The sequence below is a fragment of the Motacilla alba genome, chromosome Z (genome assembly GCF_015832195.1).
Source record: "Motacilla alba alba isolate MOTALB_02 chromosome Z, Motacilla_alba_V1.0_pri, whole genome shotgun sequence".
Classification (NCBI taxonomy): Eukaryota; Metazoa; Chordata; class Aves; order Passeriformes; family Motacillidae; genus Motacilla; species Motacilla alba.
The window spans coordinates 2,311,544-2,328,342 of record NC_052046.1 but is presented as its reverse complement, the minus strand read 5'-3'; the positions used below and the strand labels follow the sequence as shown (position 1 = coordinate 2,328,342).

General features: G+C 44.0%; 1 protein-coding gene across 9 annotated transcripts in view; it reads right to left on the bottom strand.

The window, feature by feature from the left end:
* The window catches only part of PIAS2 (protein inhibitor of activated STAT 2), a 28,134-nt gene extending 13,544 nt beyond the window's left edge, over positions 1 to 14,590 (bottom strand). For 8 of the 9 annotated variants that reach the window (XR_005255331.1, XR_005255333.1, XR_005255334.1 and 5 more), the window contains exons 1-5: positions 14,482 to 14,590; positions 4,970 to 5,444; positions 2,624 to 2,708; positions 1,962 to 2,012; positions 1,777 to 1,867 (exon numbers count right to left, since the gene is read on the bottom strand). Coding sequence is in view for 4 of the 9 variants with exons in the window: in XM_038124630.1 (XP_037980558.1) it covers positions 1,777 to 1,867; positions 1,962 to 2,012; positions 2,624 to 2,708; positions 4,970 to 5,444; positions 14,482 to 14,505 (726 nt within the window). In the remaining 5 variants the exon portion in view is untranslated. Of the gene's footprint in view, positions 1 to 1,776; positions 1,868 to 1,961; positions 2,013 to 2,623; positions 2,709 to 4,969; positions 5,445 to 14,407 lie in introns of all 9 variants that reach the window. The other variant, XM_038124632.1, reaches the window with a different exon arrangement.
* Positions 14,591 to 16,799: the final 2,209 nt, after the last annotated feature.

Below are 16,799 nucleotides of genomic sequence, written 5' to 3'. Positions count from 1 at the left end.
ATACAAGGAAACATAATGTTAACATAAACACAATCCCATGCAATACTGGCACACAGGCAGCATTGCTGTGAAGCTTCTGGTAAGGATTGCAAGCAAGGAGATGACCAAGAATAATTTACAGCCCAAGAATAATTTACAGAATAATTTTTCTGCAGAGACAGGAACTGCCCTACCAGGCAAAGACAGAAGTTCACTTATGCACTGTGCAAGTGGAAAAAGCTGGCTTCAGAGGTTAGCTAACTAACACCACTGCAATGGAAAACAGTAGGCCTTGAGGCAAAGAAGTTACCTTACACTTCCTGCAACAGAAAGGAAGTGCCTGATGATGCAGAGAGAGGCCAAATGAACAAAAAAAGTCTTGCAGAAGCACCCAGACTGAGACTCAATTTGTTATTCAGCTCACAGCGAATGAGGAGGGGAAGTTGCCAAGGCAATAGTGATTTATTCATTTTCCCACCTAACGTTCAGCTGAACAGATTAAAAAATCATCTTTATCATGCACAGGAAGAACCTGGCGGATTTAAGGCTAAAGCTAAGTAATAATCCAAGATTAGTAGTAGTTTCTGCTACAACTGTGACACCTTATGCACAAAATGGAGAGCACAGCAGGGTGTAACCTATATTAATGAGACTGAGAATCAGCTGACACTGATGCCCAAAAGATAACATCAGACCAAACTCTTTTTTGTTGGTTGCTGAAAGACAACCTCCAGAAGAGACAACCCTCAAAGTTAACCCACAGAACGTACCCAGCATTTGCAGAGAACACTCACCAGAAAACATGAGAGAGAAACCTTTTATAACCTGACCACTGAAGTAGGAGGAAGAGAATCTAAGGAGTCTCATTTAAGCTGAGTAGAGGCAAAGTTAAAAAAAAAGCAGTCACAGTTGCCTATGGGAGGAGGGAGGGTACACGACAATACATCTAACACACCAAGGTGGTTAAAAACAATCTGAAAAAGAGGCTTCACACCTTCTCTCTCCCCATGGTATCTTTCCAAACCCACTACTGAAAAAACCCTCTGTTCCATGACTTTCACCATACTTTATAGCCTCAGTAAGTATTTCTGAATGGGTTGTGCAAGAGTTTCTCTCTGTTCTATTGAAAGAAAAAAGAGAGAAACCCATTCCAGAGATATTTTGAGAATGAGAAAGCTTTTCCCTTTCTGTCCATACCCAAGCCTCCAAATGACCCTGTGACTATGTACTAATTTTTGCAACATCAGACACTCCTGAAGGGTGACTGCCAACAGTGTTCTGTTACAGTATCAGCAATGCAACAGGAACCCTAAAAGGTGTCTGTTCTTCATCCCCACAACAAACTGGGCTCTAACCAGACAGATGCAGAGCAGCGCACAAGTGGCACACAAGAGGCTAATGCCATTCCCTCAGAACAAGAAGGAACCTAAGCCTCTCACAAATACAGGCAGCCCACACAGCAAGGGCTACCACCCTCAAATAAACTCAGTCTGAGCACCTGTGAGGAGGATTCTCCATGCAGACACCAGATTGTTTTTGAATTATTCAGTCGCACTAACAGCAAAAGACAAGGTTTGCTGCAGGGGGCTTAATCACATTTAGTCTGTGCAGTGGCTGTAATATGATTAGCAGCAGTAATGGCTACCTCACACAGCAAATGTACAAACTCCATGCCTAACATTAGAGAAATCTGAGTGATAACAAACAGCTTGACTGTTTTGGTAAGCTAACACTACAGAAAAACACACACACTCCACAAGTCACCAAGAAGCCACAAATACATACATACATACTTACCGGTAATGGGAACAGCTTCCCATTTACTTTAATGCACAAACTATTAGGATAATTATCCTCTTGAGGGCAGCTTGTCTCTGCTAGGCATAGCCTGTATCCATAGAAAGAGAAAGCATCATTCTCAAGTGTCCCCATAAACATCCATCAGCCAATTAAGTTTTCAGAGAACACTGCACAAAACGTACCTCAGCTGAACTTGGACTGTGTAATCTCTTCTTCCTCCAGGCAAAAAGTCCCTGTGACAAAGAGAAAGCAAAAGAGAAGTACCCACTTAGCAGGACTCATATTGCAGCCATGCAGAGAAACAACTGACATATCTGCCCCAGCATCTCTAAACTTTGCTCTTGTTTTTGTTTTATTGAGCTACGAGCACCTTACAACTGACATTTCTGTTTAACTACTCCCAAGTTACACAGGACTTCAGGATCAGCATCCTCCATCAAAAGTTCATAGCAACAATAAAGTAGGATGCTGCCAGGGATGAAAAAGCGCCTATGAATTTTCATAGTTTACATCACCAACCCCGGGAAAAAACAGAAAAGCAGGCTTCCATTCCTAGAGCCAGGAGAAATGTAGAGAAGCTTCCCACCTCTCTAAACAGTGACAATTATTCAGACCGAGCAATTGTTAATTCTTTAACAGGGTACTATTCTCACAAAATGCACACAAATTCTGTGCACAGTTGTTCCTGAAGGAAACAGAAGAGATACAACTCAAGAGTAACTTCAGTGAGGATTATCACTCTGCATCTGCAGAGTAAGTGATGCATAAGGTGCCAAAACCTCACACTTTCTCCTGAAAATTTTGTAGAGATTTACCTACACTATACCACACTCTTACTTCTTACCTGGAAATGCAGATTTCTCTGACCTGCTGAGGGGTTAAAGCAAAGATAAAAAACTTCTCCTGGAACCTCTGAATACTGCTCTGTACTAGAAGAAGAAAAAAGACACAAAAGAGGTTGAACCATGGTGATTAAAGCAGTTGATTAAAACAGATCTACAGTTTACGCCTGGAAGAAGGCATTAAGTCATTCAAATGGTGGCTGAACTGCATGTAACTGTTAACAAAAAAAGCATTGGAACAAATTTTTCATTAAACTACATTCAGATGGTTTAACATCACATTACACTTCAGTACTAAAGCAGCTCGGTAAACTGTCTTACAATCCTTTCTCCCAAAGGAGAAAGGTTCAAACAAATACATAACAAAATATTTCACTGGATACCTGGCAAAAGGAATACCACAGAGATGCCATGTAAGGTAACACAGGAAGAACGTGTGCACCAGAAGTTATTAATGGACAGCTGGAAAATTCACAAACAGCTACAGGTAACGAAATCTTTGGGGAGGAAGGGAAGGACCACAACCCCTCAAGCCAGAGAAGCCAGCTAGACTTCATGTCTGGAGTTACCCTTCAGTGGCATCTGACAAAAAAATAAAGAAATACAATATTCACACCAGAATACAACTTGTCTGTCAGTGATGGGAATTGGCAGTATTTTCGTATTTAAAGCCCACAGTAGGCACATGACACTTTCTTACTTCCTTTAAAACTGAAGAGAAGTTAAAAGTTTTGACCTGAAATAAAGGCAGATTAGGCATGTCCAATTTAAAATAAGCAGCAGGAAGGACAAATGAAAAAAACAGCACAACTAAACCAAGCAAATTTGGAAGAGATGGGCTGTCTTGTGCCCTGTGACATTCAGGGGAGATTGCTTCTATAAGCAGAAAGAAAAGCACAGGAAAAGGAGGAAAACATGAAATGGAACCCAGGTGGAGCAGACATGCACCAAGTTCCTCAAGCAATTCCAAACAGATACAGTGTGCATGTATGCACACACATACCACGTAGCACATTTGATGTTTAAGAATAATACTTGAGCACGTGTAAAAAAAGACAGTGGAAGTATTCTGTTACTTAATTTGGTGTGGGTAAAAACTAAACCCCACACTTACACTTGTGCTCTCATATTAGTGCAAAGGAATACCACACTCATTCCTTCTCAAGCATGAAGCAGTGAGATGGACTATATTCCTAATTCTCTGGCTTAGCTGTTATTTAAATACTTGACTCTCAAATGCACAAAAAAAAGGTGAGTGTCACTATGCACAATGAAAAGTGACAACAAGCACTGTAATTACTGCTTGTTGGTAAAGTTTTCTGCTTTAGGTACTGGAGGATGGTAGATGATCAGTACATCCCTCACTGAGTTACAAGTCACAGCCTAAAAGACTTACGGATCAGTTAAGAAATGAAACTGTTTAAGAGGATGCAAACTATTTTATAAACATGTTGCTAAATAGTATGGGAACATTTTTTGCCATGTAAGGTAAGCCAGACTGTATTTCAAGACAGGAGACGTAGCTCCAAATAATTAAAAATGTTCAAGACTGAGGCACTTGGGGAAGATAACCTAAAATCAGCTTTATCTGGAAGACAATGTCCATTCCATATTATAACACACAGTATTGCAACAACTTTCAAGCTGAGCAACTTCACTACTCTGAGCACAACACTGAACATAGCAGCACAAAGTCTATTTCAGTGCCAGATCTCAGAGCCTGCAGAATTGCTGTGAGATAAGGGTGAAGCAGCAAAGCAATGAACTCATTCTCTTTACCCTGTTCCAATTTGCAAATTACTGACCCTGAAATCCTTTTTCTACTACTCCTGACAAAACTGTTCCTCACCTGCACTAGGCAGAAACTTCAGGTCCAATCTTTCAGCCAAAAAGTGGGGGCTCAGACTAGGTATTAGGAAACTCTTTGATACCAAGAGGGTAGCCAAACACCAGAACAAGGCCCAAGGAAAAGCAGTCAATGCTGTCAGTTGTTAGTGTCTAAGAGGAATTTGGACAATGCCCTTAACTACTATTCTCTAACTTTTGGTCAGACGGTTGGATGATGATAAGTAGGTACCTTCCAACTGAATAACCCTGCTCTTCTCTTTAATATTCAAAAGAAAGAAGTCTTTAATCATATTACTTTTATAACAGAAAACTATTTTCTGAAGTGTGGTTTTGCACTTTTGGGAAAAATGGTAAAGAAAAGGAAAAGATAAAGATATAAAAGGAAAGGAGTTTCCATTTGTCCCAGCTGCAAAAAACCCACTGAAGTCTGGGCTCAGTATTGTCAGAAGCAAAGCTTTATTTAATGAATTAAGCAAGCTGCAGAGGCATTAAACACTTACCTAGACTCGTGGGTTTAATGAGCACGTCGAGCACATCGTAGAAAGGCAAGCTTTTCAGCTGAACATCAGGATGAACAGGCGGAATCGGAGGGGATGGCTGCTGCATCTCAAAGTGGGGCTTGGTGTCTTGGAGGAGCACAGAACTGACAGGCGAGGACGGAGACTGAGGCGTGACTGAGGTGGAAGGGAGTGGGTGAATGCCCGCGACAGCCAAGTCAGGCTCGACTGGAGAGGAACTGCTGTCCAAGTTGAACGCCGCAGGTTTTATAGCCGATAGATCCGACAGTCCCTCAATCGTCCTTGGGTACCGGCGCCTATAGAGTTCTCGGATTTTGATCTGAACTGCTGGGCTGCAGCCGCTCTTCAGTAAGTGCAGTGCCCTCATCAGGAGGTCATGTTTGCGCCCACTTTTATTACGTCCAGCAAATCCTAGCAGCACTTGCAGCTCAGAAACACGAAAACTTGATACCATATTCTAGAAAGGAAAGAGAGAAAAGCACAGGTGAGCCAACAGCACCCCGAGGAGGCCTTTTCAAGGAGTGTGGTGCGGCACCTTTCATCACCTAATCTGACAACTTGTTACTTGGCTATGGGTGCTGCCCACACCTTCACAGAACACAAAAGCACAGTTAGTTTAAAATGAAGAAACAAAGCATCCAGGACGCAGGTTGAGTTTGCCCATGAAAGATTTGTTTCCACACTCAAACAATAGTAACAACAAAATCTTAAATTCACAGCACAAGCACAAGCTGTACCACAAAGAATCTGTCTCACTTTGTGGAACAAAATAACAAACAAAAAAAAAAATCAAGTGAATCAGTATTATCATCTGTTTTCCAACACATCTTAAGGATTTCCTTATTTTAATTCTTAATTTCTGAATAGTTTATTGTGAAACTCCCCTTATTTTGGACACTGTTAAAGGCAAACATAAAGAGAGATAGGCATATCAGATTTCACTGCACAGCAGATTTCATATGCACAGCAAGGAGGACAGTTCTTAAAAGCTGCATTATGTATTGTATACTGTGGCCTACAGTATGATACACAGACAACATAATTGATTCTTCAAATGTTACAAAGAACTCCCTCTCCTTTTCAGATCACATTCTGGTATCAATCGTCACAAAGGTATCTTTAAAACAAATAATACTTGGTTATTTTGGAAGACTAATTTTTTTAACTTCACAATTCAGTCCTCAGAATCCTACTGTTTGTAAAAATAGGAATTAAAAAAAAAGCCCACTGCACAAAAGGAAACAATCTTGTGCTCCACTGCTGCTAACAATTAACTTTGCACAGATGCATCATCTCATTTTTGTGAGCAATTTATACCTCCATTTCAGAGGTATAAAGTTGTCCAGAATAGATCTAACCAACTTCCTTCCTATTTCTTAGGGACTCTTTCACCATAGCAAGGAGACAATTTTATAAAGGCAAAAGAACACCTGCCTCCAATCTGTGCTGCTGCACCATGACAACTCCAGACTCAAGGAATGGAAATGAAGGTGCTAACAGAAGGTATGATATAGCAGACATCTGGAATCACATGCATTTTTAAAAACAGTTCAGAAGTGCATCTGGAATCTTAACTGAAACTTTGGGCATTGATTTCAAAAGAGACACAACTCAGAACAGTGTTTTGCCTTTACCTTCCACGTCCTTGCTACACAGAGTTAATATTCCTGTTCTGACAAGTCTGATCTCAGTTGAAGTTTTAACACAATTTTTGCTCAAACAGTGAGTCAGCCACCAATAAAGTCAAAATCCTCCCTGTGTCCCTGGCTTGTTCCCTATTCTCTTTTTAATATTGTGGAAATTGTTTTGGTAGTAAGAACAATGAATTGTATCAGATCAAAACTGAACTTAAAATCACAGAACCATTTAGGTTGGAAAAGACTTCCAAGATAATGAAGACCAACCATTGCTCCAGCACTGCCAAGGCCACCACTAACCCATGTCCCTAAATGCCACACCCACATTGCCTTTAAATCTTTCCAAGGATGGGGACTCCTCCACTGCCCTGGGCAACTTGTGCAGGGTGGGACAACAGCTTTGGTCAATAAATTTTTCCCAGTATCAGATCTAGACCTCCCCTACAATAACTTGAGTCCATTTCACCTTGTCCCATCCCTTGTTACCTGAGAGCAGAGCCCAACTTCCCCCAGCTCCCTCAGCCTCTCCTGGGGCTCCAGCCCCTTCCCCAGCTCCGTTCCCTGCCCTGGACACGCTCCAGCCCCTCAGTGTCTCTCTTGTCCTGAGGGCCCAGAGCTGTTCCCAGCACTGGAGGTGCCTCAGCAGTGCCAGCACAGGGGACAGGCCCTGCCCTGGGGCTGTGCCACAGCCTGGCTGGGACACCATGGGCACCTTGTCCACCTGGGCACACGCTGACCCAAGTCTGGGCACATGCAGTCCCAAGTCCAAGTCAATGGCTGTTTCTTGTGCCATTAAAACACAGCAGGAGTAAGCAGCCAGGACCTGCCTTCTCAAGGGCCACATTATTTATGCAAATCACAATGACCACCTAAAACACTACGGCAGCAACCTCATCTGGCACACCCTTTCCTCATCATTGATGAGGCAAGGTTATTGCATTTCAGCCCCTGATTTTCAAGATTTCCACAAAGCCCATTTGGATCCAGTGACTCTACTACCAAGAAGCTGTTCTGAGCAGAGATAGCACAGCAGCCTTCACACAGGTATTCCCCCATCACCCTGTCTATAAATGCACCATGGGCACAGAAGCCAGCAAAAAGTCATGTGAGCTGCTGAGTGGCTCACCCAAACTTTGGAAGAGACCAACAGCAGATGTCACCTTAACTTCATCCCAGCAACCTCCCTCAACAACAAAACAATACAATATGGAGAATGTTAGTTTCCACCTGGCATTCCCCTTCTACTTCTCCTCACACTCAGTCAAACAGAGTGATGAAAAGCAAGTGTTCCAACATTCATAAAAATGGCTTGAAATACTGTAACAGCTTTATATTTATGACATAAAAGAGAAACTGTGCTAAAAGATAATACTAGTATTCATGAATTTACAGAAAACTTCACGTTGCATGCTCCTGTAGGTAACTGCATAAGCTTGATAGCAACGCCAGCTCCTTTATTTCAGATGCAGGCAGTAAGCATGACGCTGGATTCCATAATCACAATGCAAATTAGTAAAATAATCCTTTACACAGAGATTATAGAAACAGCATGTATTGCAAAATACTGTCTACTACCCTGCCTGCTGCCTTCTGTGCATTCCTGCAAGTTAATCAAGGTGAAATGTGCAGTCAGTCACGCCTCGACACAGCTAACATTTCATACAAAAAAATTTCACAAACTAGCACTTTGTTACAAGATGGATTTCATTTAACTAGAAGACATAGCCTGGCTTCAATACCACAGTCATCAAAATTTTAAATTAACACCCACATTAAAAATGCTTGCAAGTATGAAAAATATACACTGTTTTGTCCATCAATGTAAAAATCTTTCACAGGCTTTAGAAAGAAGACTTGCAAAAAGCGAAGTTTACAGGAGTATCTAAGCAATAGCTTTTACAACACTTTCCCTCTAAGCCTGTTTCTACTTTCCCTTTAAGGCAACAACAAACACATATATGAAAACAGACCCGCCAGGGCCTGCAGGGGCTCCAGGAGAGCTGCCCAGGCACTGGGGACAAGGCCTGCAGGGCCAGCAGCCAGGCAATGGCTTCCCAGGGCCAGAGGGCAGGCCCAGATGGGATATTGGGCAGGAATTGCTGGCTGGGAGGGTGGGCAGGCCCTGGCCCAGGGTGCCCAGAGCAGCTGTGGCTGCCCCTGGATCCCTGGAAGTGTCCAAGGCCAGGCTGGACAGGGCTTGGAGCAGCCTGGGACAGTGGAAGGTGTTCCGCCCACAGGGGTTAAGCTTTAAAGGCCCTTTCAAACCAAACCTATAATTCTGTACTTAGCTCCTACTCCGTTTTACGAATATAGAGCAGACATCCATTATCATCAATAAACTTTTATGGGTACGTATGTCTGAGAGCATTTATAAAATCATGGTGCAAGGCAGACACTGCTTCCAACAAACCCTTACCAAGTTACTTTCTTTTGGTTTTCCAGCACATTGCAGAAGATTGCAGCCTCACTATTAATATGCTTTTCACATCACTCAATTACAATTAGACATTCAAGCTGTGTCATGTAGATGACATTTTCTCTTAAGAGAAGTTCTTTACAGCTGCACAGCCCAATAAAAAAAGCTTTTTTAACACAAAACCAAAGCCATTTTAGTTTTAACATTACTCCATGAACAGAAAGTAGTTTGACAGAACTCTAAGGAAATCAGACTGGATAATTCAAGCACTTTTATATTCCAGAAATATTTAAATATTTTTACTCCTGAAATTCATACTTGAAGGTTGTAAGAAGTTTCCAAGCTTTTTCTTGCAGTTAAACTTTAGCAGCCATGATTCATCAGCAGAAACACTGTTCTGAAGCATCAAGCTGTAGGTGTATCTGGAATGGCATTAATTTCCCTGGGAGGATGATGTTAAGGAGCCCAGGAAATGCTGACATGCCACTGAAATTAAGGGGCAGGCGTGTTTCAAGCAAAGTAAGGGATCAAACATCTCTCCAAACAAGAGCTGTGTGATTCTCCACACTCCCCTGCAATATTAACAGTCACTCCACATCTCTCTCTCTCTCATTTATTTATATATATATATATATATATATATATATATATATATATATATATATATATATATATATATATATATATATATATATAAAGAGAGAGAGATCAGTGCAAGGTAACTGAAAATGCCTGTTTATCAAGAATTTGTTTAATTCTTGATACACGCCCTACAATAAGCAGCAACAACTGTGGCTTCAAGGCAAGTACTGCTCGAGCTGCCAACTGTACACCTGCACTCCAGAAGCAATGCAGCCTACTCAGAAGTACTGGTCAGCTTGCCCCCAAGAGCTCTGCTTCAGCCCCACTGGCTTCCAGATAATCCCCAAAGTGTCTGAATGCTCTGTACAGAAGGGACACACCAAGGACAGGTTCCACAAATCCTCTCTCCTGACTTTAAGCCTTTCATGGACATTCAGCAAAGTAGTTCATTTGTGACACCTTCTACAGTAGATTTGCATCCATGCTGATTTACAGCAGGCTAGAAATGGGTAATGATGATAAGGAAAAACAACCCGTGTCCTGGGATGGTTGAAGACCTTTCTGCTCAGTGGAAGTCTTTTCTCAAACGGATATAACCACAGATAAAGAAATGCAAGTCATAGGGAGAAATGAAGATGCCATTATTAAAATCTGTGTCAGTAGTACAGGACAGCAAAACGAGTTCTAAAGAAAACCACAGTCAATGTAAATCATAACCACCAGATCCTCAGTATTATGGAGATTTTCCTCTGCACAGACTCTAGCCTGGCTCCTTAATTAGGAATTAGCTCCAAAGTTGCATGCACTTAATAACAGCAAAAATCCTAAGTTAAACAAACACAAATATTTAAGAGATTCAAAACAAAGCCTGGCCATTTCACTGCAGCTTCTTTTGTAGAGTACCCAAAACCTTATTATCTCCTTCCTCGCCCCAGCACTGTATCTCAGCACAATCAGTTAACTGTTAATGATTTTACATAAACAAACTTTTAAGGTGTCTTAATAAATCTCAATGATCTAGAATAGTGACTGTGAACCTATTCAGCACACGGGAACTTTGTGCAGATACAAGGTAAGAGCACATTACCATAGGCTATTAGGAGTATTTTACCAGCATTTATGTTATTTAATACACTCAATTTAACTGCAGCCTAAGGATCATGACAGCACCAACAGCAACTTCTCATATCTATTTGTTCACCATCTTAAGTTTAACCCAGACCATGTGGAATTTGATTTCTACAACAAAAACATAAACTGGCCGTCATAGACAATAAAATTATATTAACACGGATAAAATAAAACAGTGCTTCTCAATGACCTTGAGGAGGACGCATGAAAACAGCTCTCAGCATTTTCTTGTTAGCAATTTAACACTAAGCACTGCTTCACCTGGTAAATGTGAGGCGGTCACTTACACTGCTCTTCCAGACTGGAAAAATAAAGCAAGTGAAGTGGAAAGGCACCAAGTCTGGCATGAACAAGAGATCCAATGTATAAAAGAATGAGACTCCAACTTCTGTATTTTAATATGGTATCCAAACAACATTTCTCCTCTCATTTGAATAGTGTGACTTCAGTGCTGGGTGCACAAGAGCAAAAAGTAGAAGTGGTACCTACTTCCAGCATTTATAAACATGATTTTCTAGTAAATTTTGTGCAATGTCTCCTGCCAGAAAGGATATATTAGCACACTTCCATTTCTTCTCAACCAAATGAGTTCTTTTCCACAATGGCTACGAAACTGATCGCAAGTGTCACAGAGTAGTTTTGGCACAGGCAGAGCCATTTGCCTATAAAGAGCCTTCTTTTTTGCCCCATAAAGATGACACTAACAAATTACTTCAAAACGTGACTAAACACGAACTATGAGACTGATGCTGCCACCTAAACTAGAGATCTGTTTCAAAGATTGCATGCACTTCACATTTTTTGTTTCAATTTTAGAGTCAGGACGCCAGCAGAAACACAAGGGACCCAAGAATACTAAATAATATGTAACTGATCCTCTTATCTGCAGCATTTTGTTGAGATTCAACAAGCTTCAAGCTAAATCTTGGTGAGTTCAGAATCTGCTGGGAGCTGGAATTGTTGCTTCACAGATGGCTCTCAGAAGGAGCTGTAGTTCCCCACTTCTGGGCCAATTCTGTTCGAAAATGTGTCTACTCGTCATCTCTGACCTCCACACCAGACTGATGATTCTGTTCCACATCTGCCTGTGCCTGAATAATTCCTTCATCATTTGGTGGGCTGCTCTGGAGAGGGGATTATGGATAAAGGTATGAGCCAGGTTTAAAAACACATCTGTGAACAGCAGCTCTGGAAATGGTTATCTCAAAATTAACTATAACTAGACACTGTTGCGCTCTCCACATCTTCTCAGCCCCTCCCTAAGACTCCAGAAACCAGTAATCGACAGAAATCAATAAACACTACTAGCTAATAAAAGCTTAATCATATGGTCTGGAAGGGTAAGCCTTAGACCAGACATATTCACCAATATCCTGAAAAGCAGGAAATCCTTTAACAAAACTGAAAATTTCCAAAAGGCCTGATGTAACAGCAGGTTTCTTCAAGTCTGGTTTCTTTCACTACAGCCTCCCAGTTATAAACCTTGGGTCGCAACTCCATATAACTTTTACTGTGAAGATCCAGAGGATGCCAGGGATAGCTCTAACAAATATCAAAATACTCCTTTGCCCAGGAAAAAAACCCAAAAAACCCAACCAAACAACAACAACAACAAAAAACACACAAAAAAACCCCCCAAAAAACCAAAACAAAAACACCAGCTGTGCCTGCTTGTTTCCCTCAAGAAACAGGGTTTAAGAAAGAACTCTGATCTCCTGCCTTTAGACAGTCCTTAACAAATTACTAACATAAATTCCACTCCCAAAATGGCCCAAGTGGCCTTTTATAAAGCAGGTAGAAATTACTTTCTACAGGAAACTGCAATCAACAAGAGAGCAGCAAATAATACTGCCATAAAAACATTCAGAAGGTTAATCTATAAAGCAGCCATTTCAGATCACACCTAAAGGTCAATTCAGAAAATCTACTGGGGATGGGAGAATCGCTCTTATCTTTGGCCAAAAGCAGGAAGATTTGGTTGTCTGAAAAAAAAATTAAGCCTCAAAACCAAGTACCTGGTATTCAAGCAGATACATTCAAATGCATCCTCAAATGCAAAAAAAAAAAAAAAGGAAAAATTCAGCCACGGCCTTGCAGACATGAGGCAGACAATTACATTCTCTTCCAAAAAATTACCTAGAGCTTTCCCACAACAGGCTATGAATTATTATCACATGGATACTGAACATTTAGAGAAGCTCCAGGCTAACAGATTCATCTTACAAGCACTCCAGTTTACAAGTAAGATAAATGGGAATATCAAAAGAAATGTCCATAAGACTTTTTTTTTTTTTTAACTAGTGGCACCTCTTGAGTGATGAAAGGGCAGCCTGGCAGTCGGCCTGAAACACAGTTCCCTTTTCCCTCCATACTTCCTGCATTACATCTATCTGTGCACCTCAGTTTCCTGTCAATTTTAAAGGTATTCAGGAACCTAACGCCCTGAGAGACACTATCAATACTTATGGGTATCTAGATAAGCAATTCCAGCGCTTTGGGAGAGACAGATCACAACTCCACCTCAAGACTGGAGAGGAAGAGATAAAAGAAGAGTCACCACTGGCACAAAGTTTACGCTGGGGCTTCAGCCAAACCCTTTGAGACACCTTGGAATGAGGGCTGAGAATGGGTGAGGACACCAAGCAAGAAAATGTGTAAACACAAATACATTTTAAAGGGCAGGAAAAAACCCCAACAACCCAACACCACAACAACACACAAGGCTCACTTACAAAAAAAATAAGCCAACAATTCCTAAACCTAAAACTGAGACAGAGCAGTGTTGTCCTCAGACAAAGAAACTCAGTTCTTCCCACTATATTTTTATAAGTGAGCTCCTCAGTCGCACTACCAGTGTTAGCGCTGGAAGAAGCCCCAGCATGAGAAATTCTCTGGCGGTTGCAGCACATTTCTCCCTGGTCACACCGACAGCAGCTCTTCCTCTCCACTAAAACCCAACTCACAGTGGTTCCTATTTAAGCGGCTTTTATCCCTCCTGTAACAAAGTCCAGGTGGGGGGGGGAGCGGCCTGCACGCAGAATTCCCACGAAGAATTCCACTTCTGCAGCTGTGGACGCTGCTGAAAGACAACCTCCTCCTTCCACACAAAGGTAACAGCGGATTGTTCAGGGAACAGGAGGAAAAGCACCAACTATGTAGTCAGCTCTTTGTGTACACGCCTCAACAAAATGAAAGGGCACGCACGCACACACCCACACCGACAAATCTGCCACAGAGAGTCCACCACGACAATATGAAAGATAATGAACCGAAGATAAAACAAGTCTGAAAAGCGGCTCTGGGTTTCACGCTGTTCAAGCACAGCTTTCCCGGATGGAAACCGGTCCACAGATTTCCAGAGATTCCACAACTATCAGCATTTTTAACAGCCCGGTGGTTATTCACCGCCCTCCCTTCAGCCGCACGGAGCGCGGGGCCCAGCAGGAGCCGTTCGAGCCCGGGGCCGCTCGGCAGCGCCGACAGGGCTTTTAAAATGTCGGGAGGAGCGCGAAGAACCTCGCCGGCGGCAGCAGCAGCACAACCCGCGCGGCAGGGACGGAGAACCGGGCACTGACAGGGAGGGTCTCCTCAGGCAGACGCCGCCGACCCCCGGGAAGTCGAGGCGGGCCCGCTCCTTCCCTCCCTCCCTCTCACCCCGAGGATGGCGCGGGCCCCCCAGCATCGACATCTTGCCCCCGCAGCCGCCTCTCTCCCTTCTCCGTCCTCACCCGCAGCTCCTCGAAATCCGCCATTTTCTACCCGCCGCCGCCGGGCGCCGCCGCCACCATCATCGTGCACCCGGAGCGCGCTCCCGGCACGTGACGGGGAGGGCGGTCCGGCGGGAAGGGCGGCAGGGAAGGGCGGGGGGACCTGAGGGGAATCTGGGCTAGAGAGGTACAGACACACCGGGAACCCTGAGGGGAATCTGGGCTACAGAGGTACAGACACACCGGGAACCCTGAGGGGAATCTGGGCTAGGGAGGTACAGACACACCGGGAACCCCGAGGGGAATCTGGGCTAGAGAGGTACAGACACACCGGGAACCCTGAGGGGAATCTGGGCTAGGGAGGTACAGACACACCGGGAACCCTGAGGGGAATCTGGGCTAGGGAGGTACAGACGCACCGGGAGCTCCGGAGGGAAAATGGGCGAGAGTGGTACAGACACACCGGGAACCCTGAGGGGAATCTGGGCTACAGAGGTACAGACACACCGGGAACCCTGAGGGGAATCTGGGCTACAGAGGTACAGACACACCGGGAACCCTGAGGGGAATCTGGGCTACAGAGGTACAGACACACCGGGAACCCTGAGGGGAATCTGGGCTACAGAGGTACAGACACACCGGGAACCCTGAGGGGAATCTGGGCTACAGAGGTACAGACACACCGGGAACCCTGAGGGGAATCTGGGCTACAGAGGTACAGACGCACCGGGAACCCTGAGGGGAAACTGGGCTACAGAGGTACAGACGCACCGGGAACCCTGAGGGGAATCTGGGCTAGAGTGGTACAGACACACCGGGAACCCTGAGGGGAATCTGGGCTAGGGAGGTACGGACACACCGGGAACCCTGAGGGGAAACTGGGCTAGGGAGGTACAGACACACCGGGAACCCTGAGGGGAAACTGGGCGAGAGTGGTACTGACACACCGGGAACCCTGAGGGGAATCTGGGCTAGAGTGGTACAGACACACCGGGAACCCTGAGGGGAATCTGGGCTAGGGAGGTACAGACACACCGGGAACCCTGAGGAGAATCTGGGCTAGGGAGGTACAGACACACCGGGAACCCTGAGGGGAATCTGGGCTAGGGAGGTACAGACACACCGGGAACCCTGAGGGGAATCTGGGCTAGGGAGGTACAGACACACCGGGAACCCTGAGGGGAATCTGGGCTAGGGAGGTACGGACACACCGGGAACCCTGAGGGGAAACTGGGCGAGAGTGGTACTGACACACCGGGAACCCTGAGGGGAAACTGGGCGAGAGTGGTACAGACACACCGGGAACCCTGAGGGGAAACTGGGCGAGAGTGGTACAGACACACCGGGAAACCTGAGGGGAAACTGTTCCGCTGTGGCACAGACTGGGAACTGCGAGGGAAAGCTAGTCCAGCTGCATACACACAGGCCGGTAGGTACCAGCCCCGATTACACGGTGCTCCTGCAGCAGCTCCAGGGTACAAAGAATTCAAGTGGCCCTGGAAATGATCCCGGAGGGATCACAGAATTACAAAATAAAGATGATCTCTGGAAATCGCCTAGACCAAAGCCTTGACAAGGCAGGGTCACACAGAGCAGGTCACATAGGAACTCCAGGTGGGTGTGATATGTCTCACAGAGGGACACTCCCCGACCTCCCGGGAGCCCCTCTACCAGAGCTATGCCACCTTCAACATAAAGAAGTTCTTCCTCATGCTGAAGTGAAATTCCTGTATTTCAGTTGTGGCTATTGCTCCTCATTCAGTCGCTGGACACCACTGAAAGAGTCCAACACCATTCTCTAGAACCTGCCTTTGAGATGTTTATCTGAATTAATGATATCCCCTCTCAGTCTCCTCTGGGCTAATTATGCCCAGGTCTTGCAATCTCTCATCACAAGGGATGCTCCAGATCCCTCAGAATCCTTGTGCCCTCCCCTGGACACTCTGCATTAGCTCCTTGTCTTTCCTTTACTGAGGAGCTGGACGCACCTGCCATGTTTCTTCCCCTCCAGAATTAACACTCCACTCTTAAACTAAATTGTTCTATTAAAACCAACCAAACCAAAAAAATCAAAGAATAAAATAAATAGAACATATTCCAGTTTGCAATTGAAGTGGATTAAATAGAAAGCTTATGATTTGCAGCCTAGTTTATCCACCCAACCAAAAGCACTCATAATTTGTGTTATAATGATGATGCAGCACGTTTTAGTAATAAAAAATGAAGCGAAAATGTCACCAGCAGTAAGCTTCAAAAACTGGATAATGGGTTTCCTGCTGTAAGGAATGTAAATGTTGAGGCATTTACAGAAAAATAAACATCGAGGTGCAGCTGAGAAT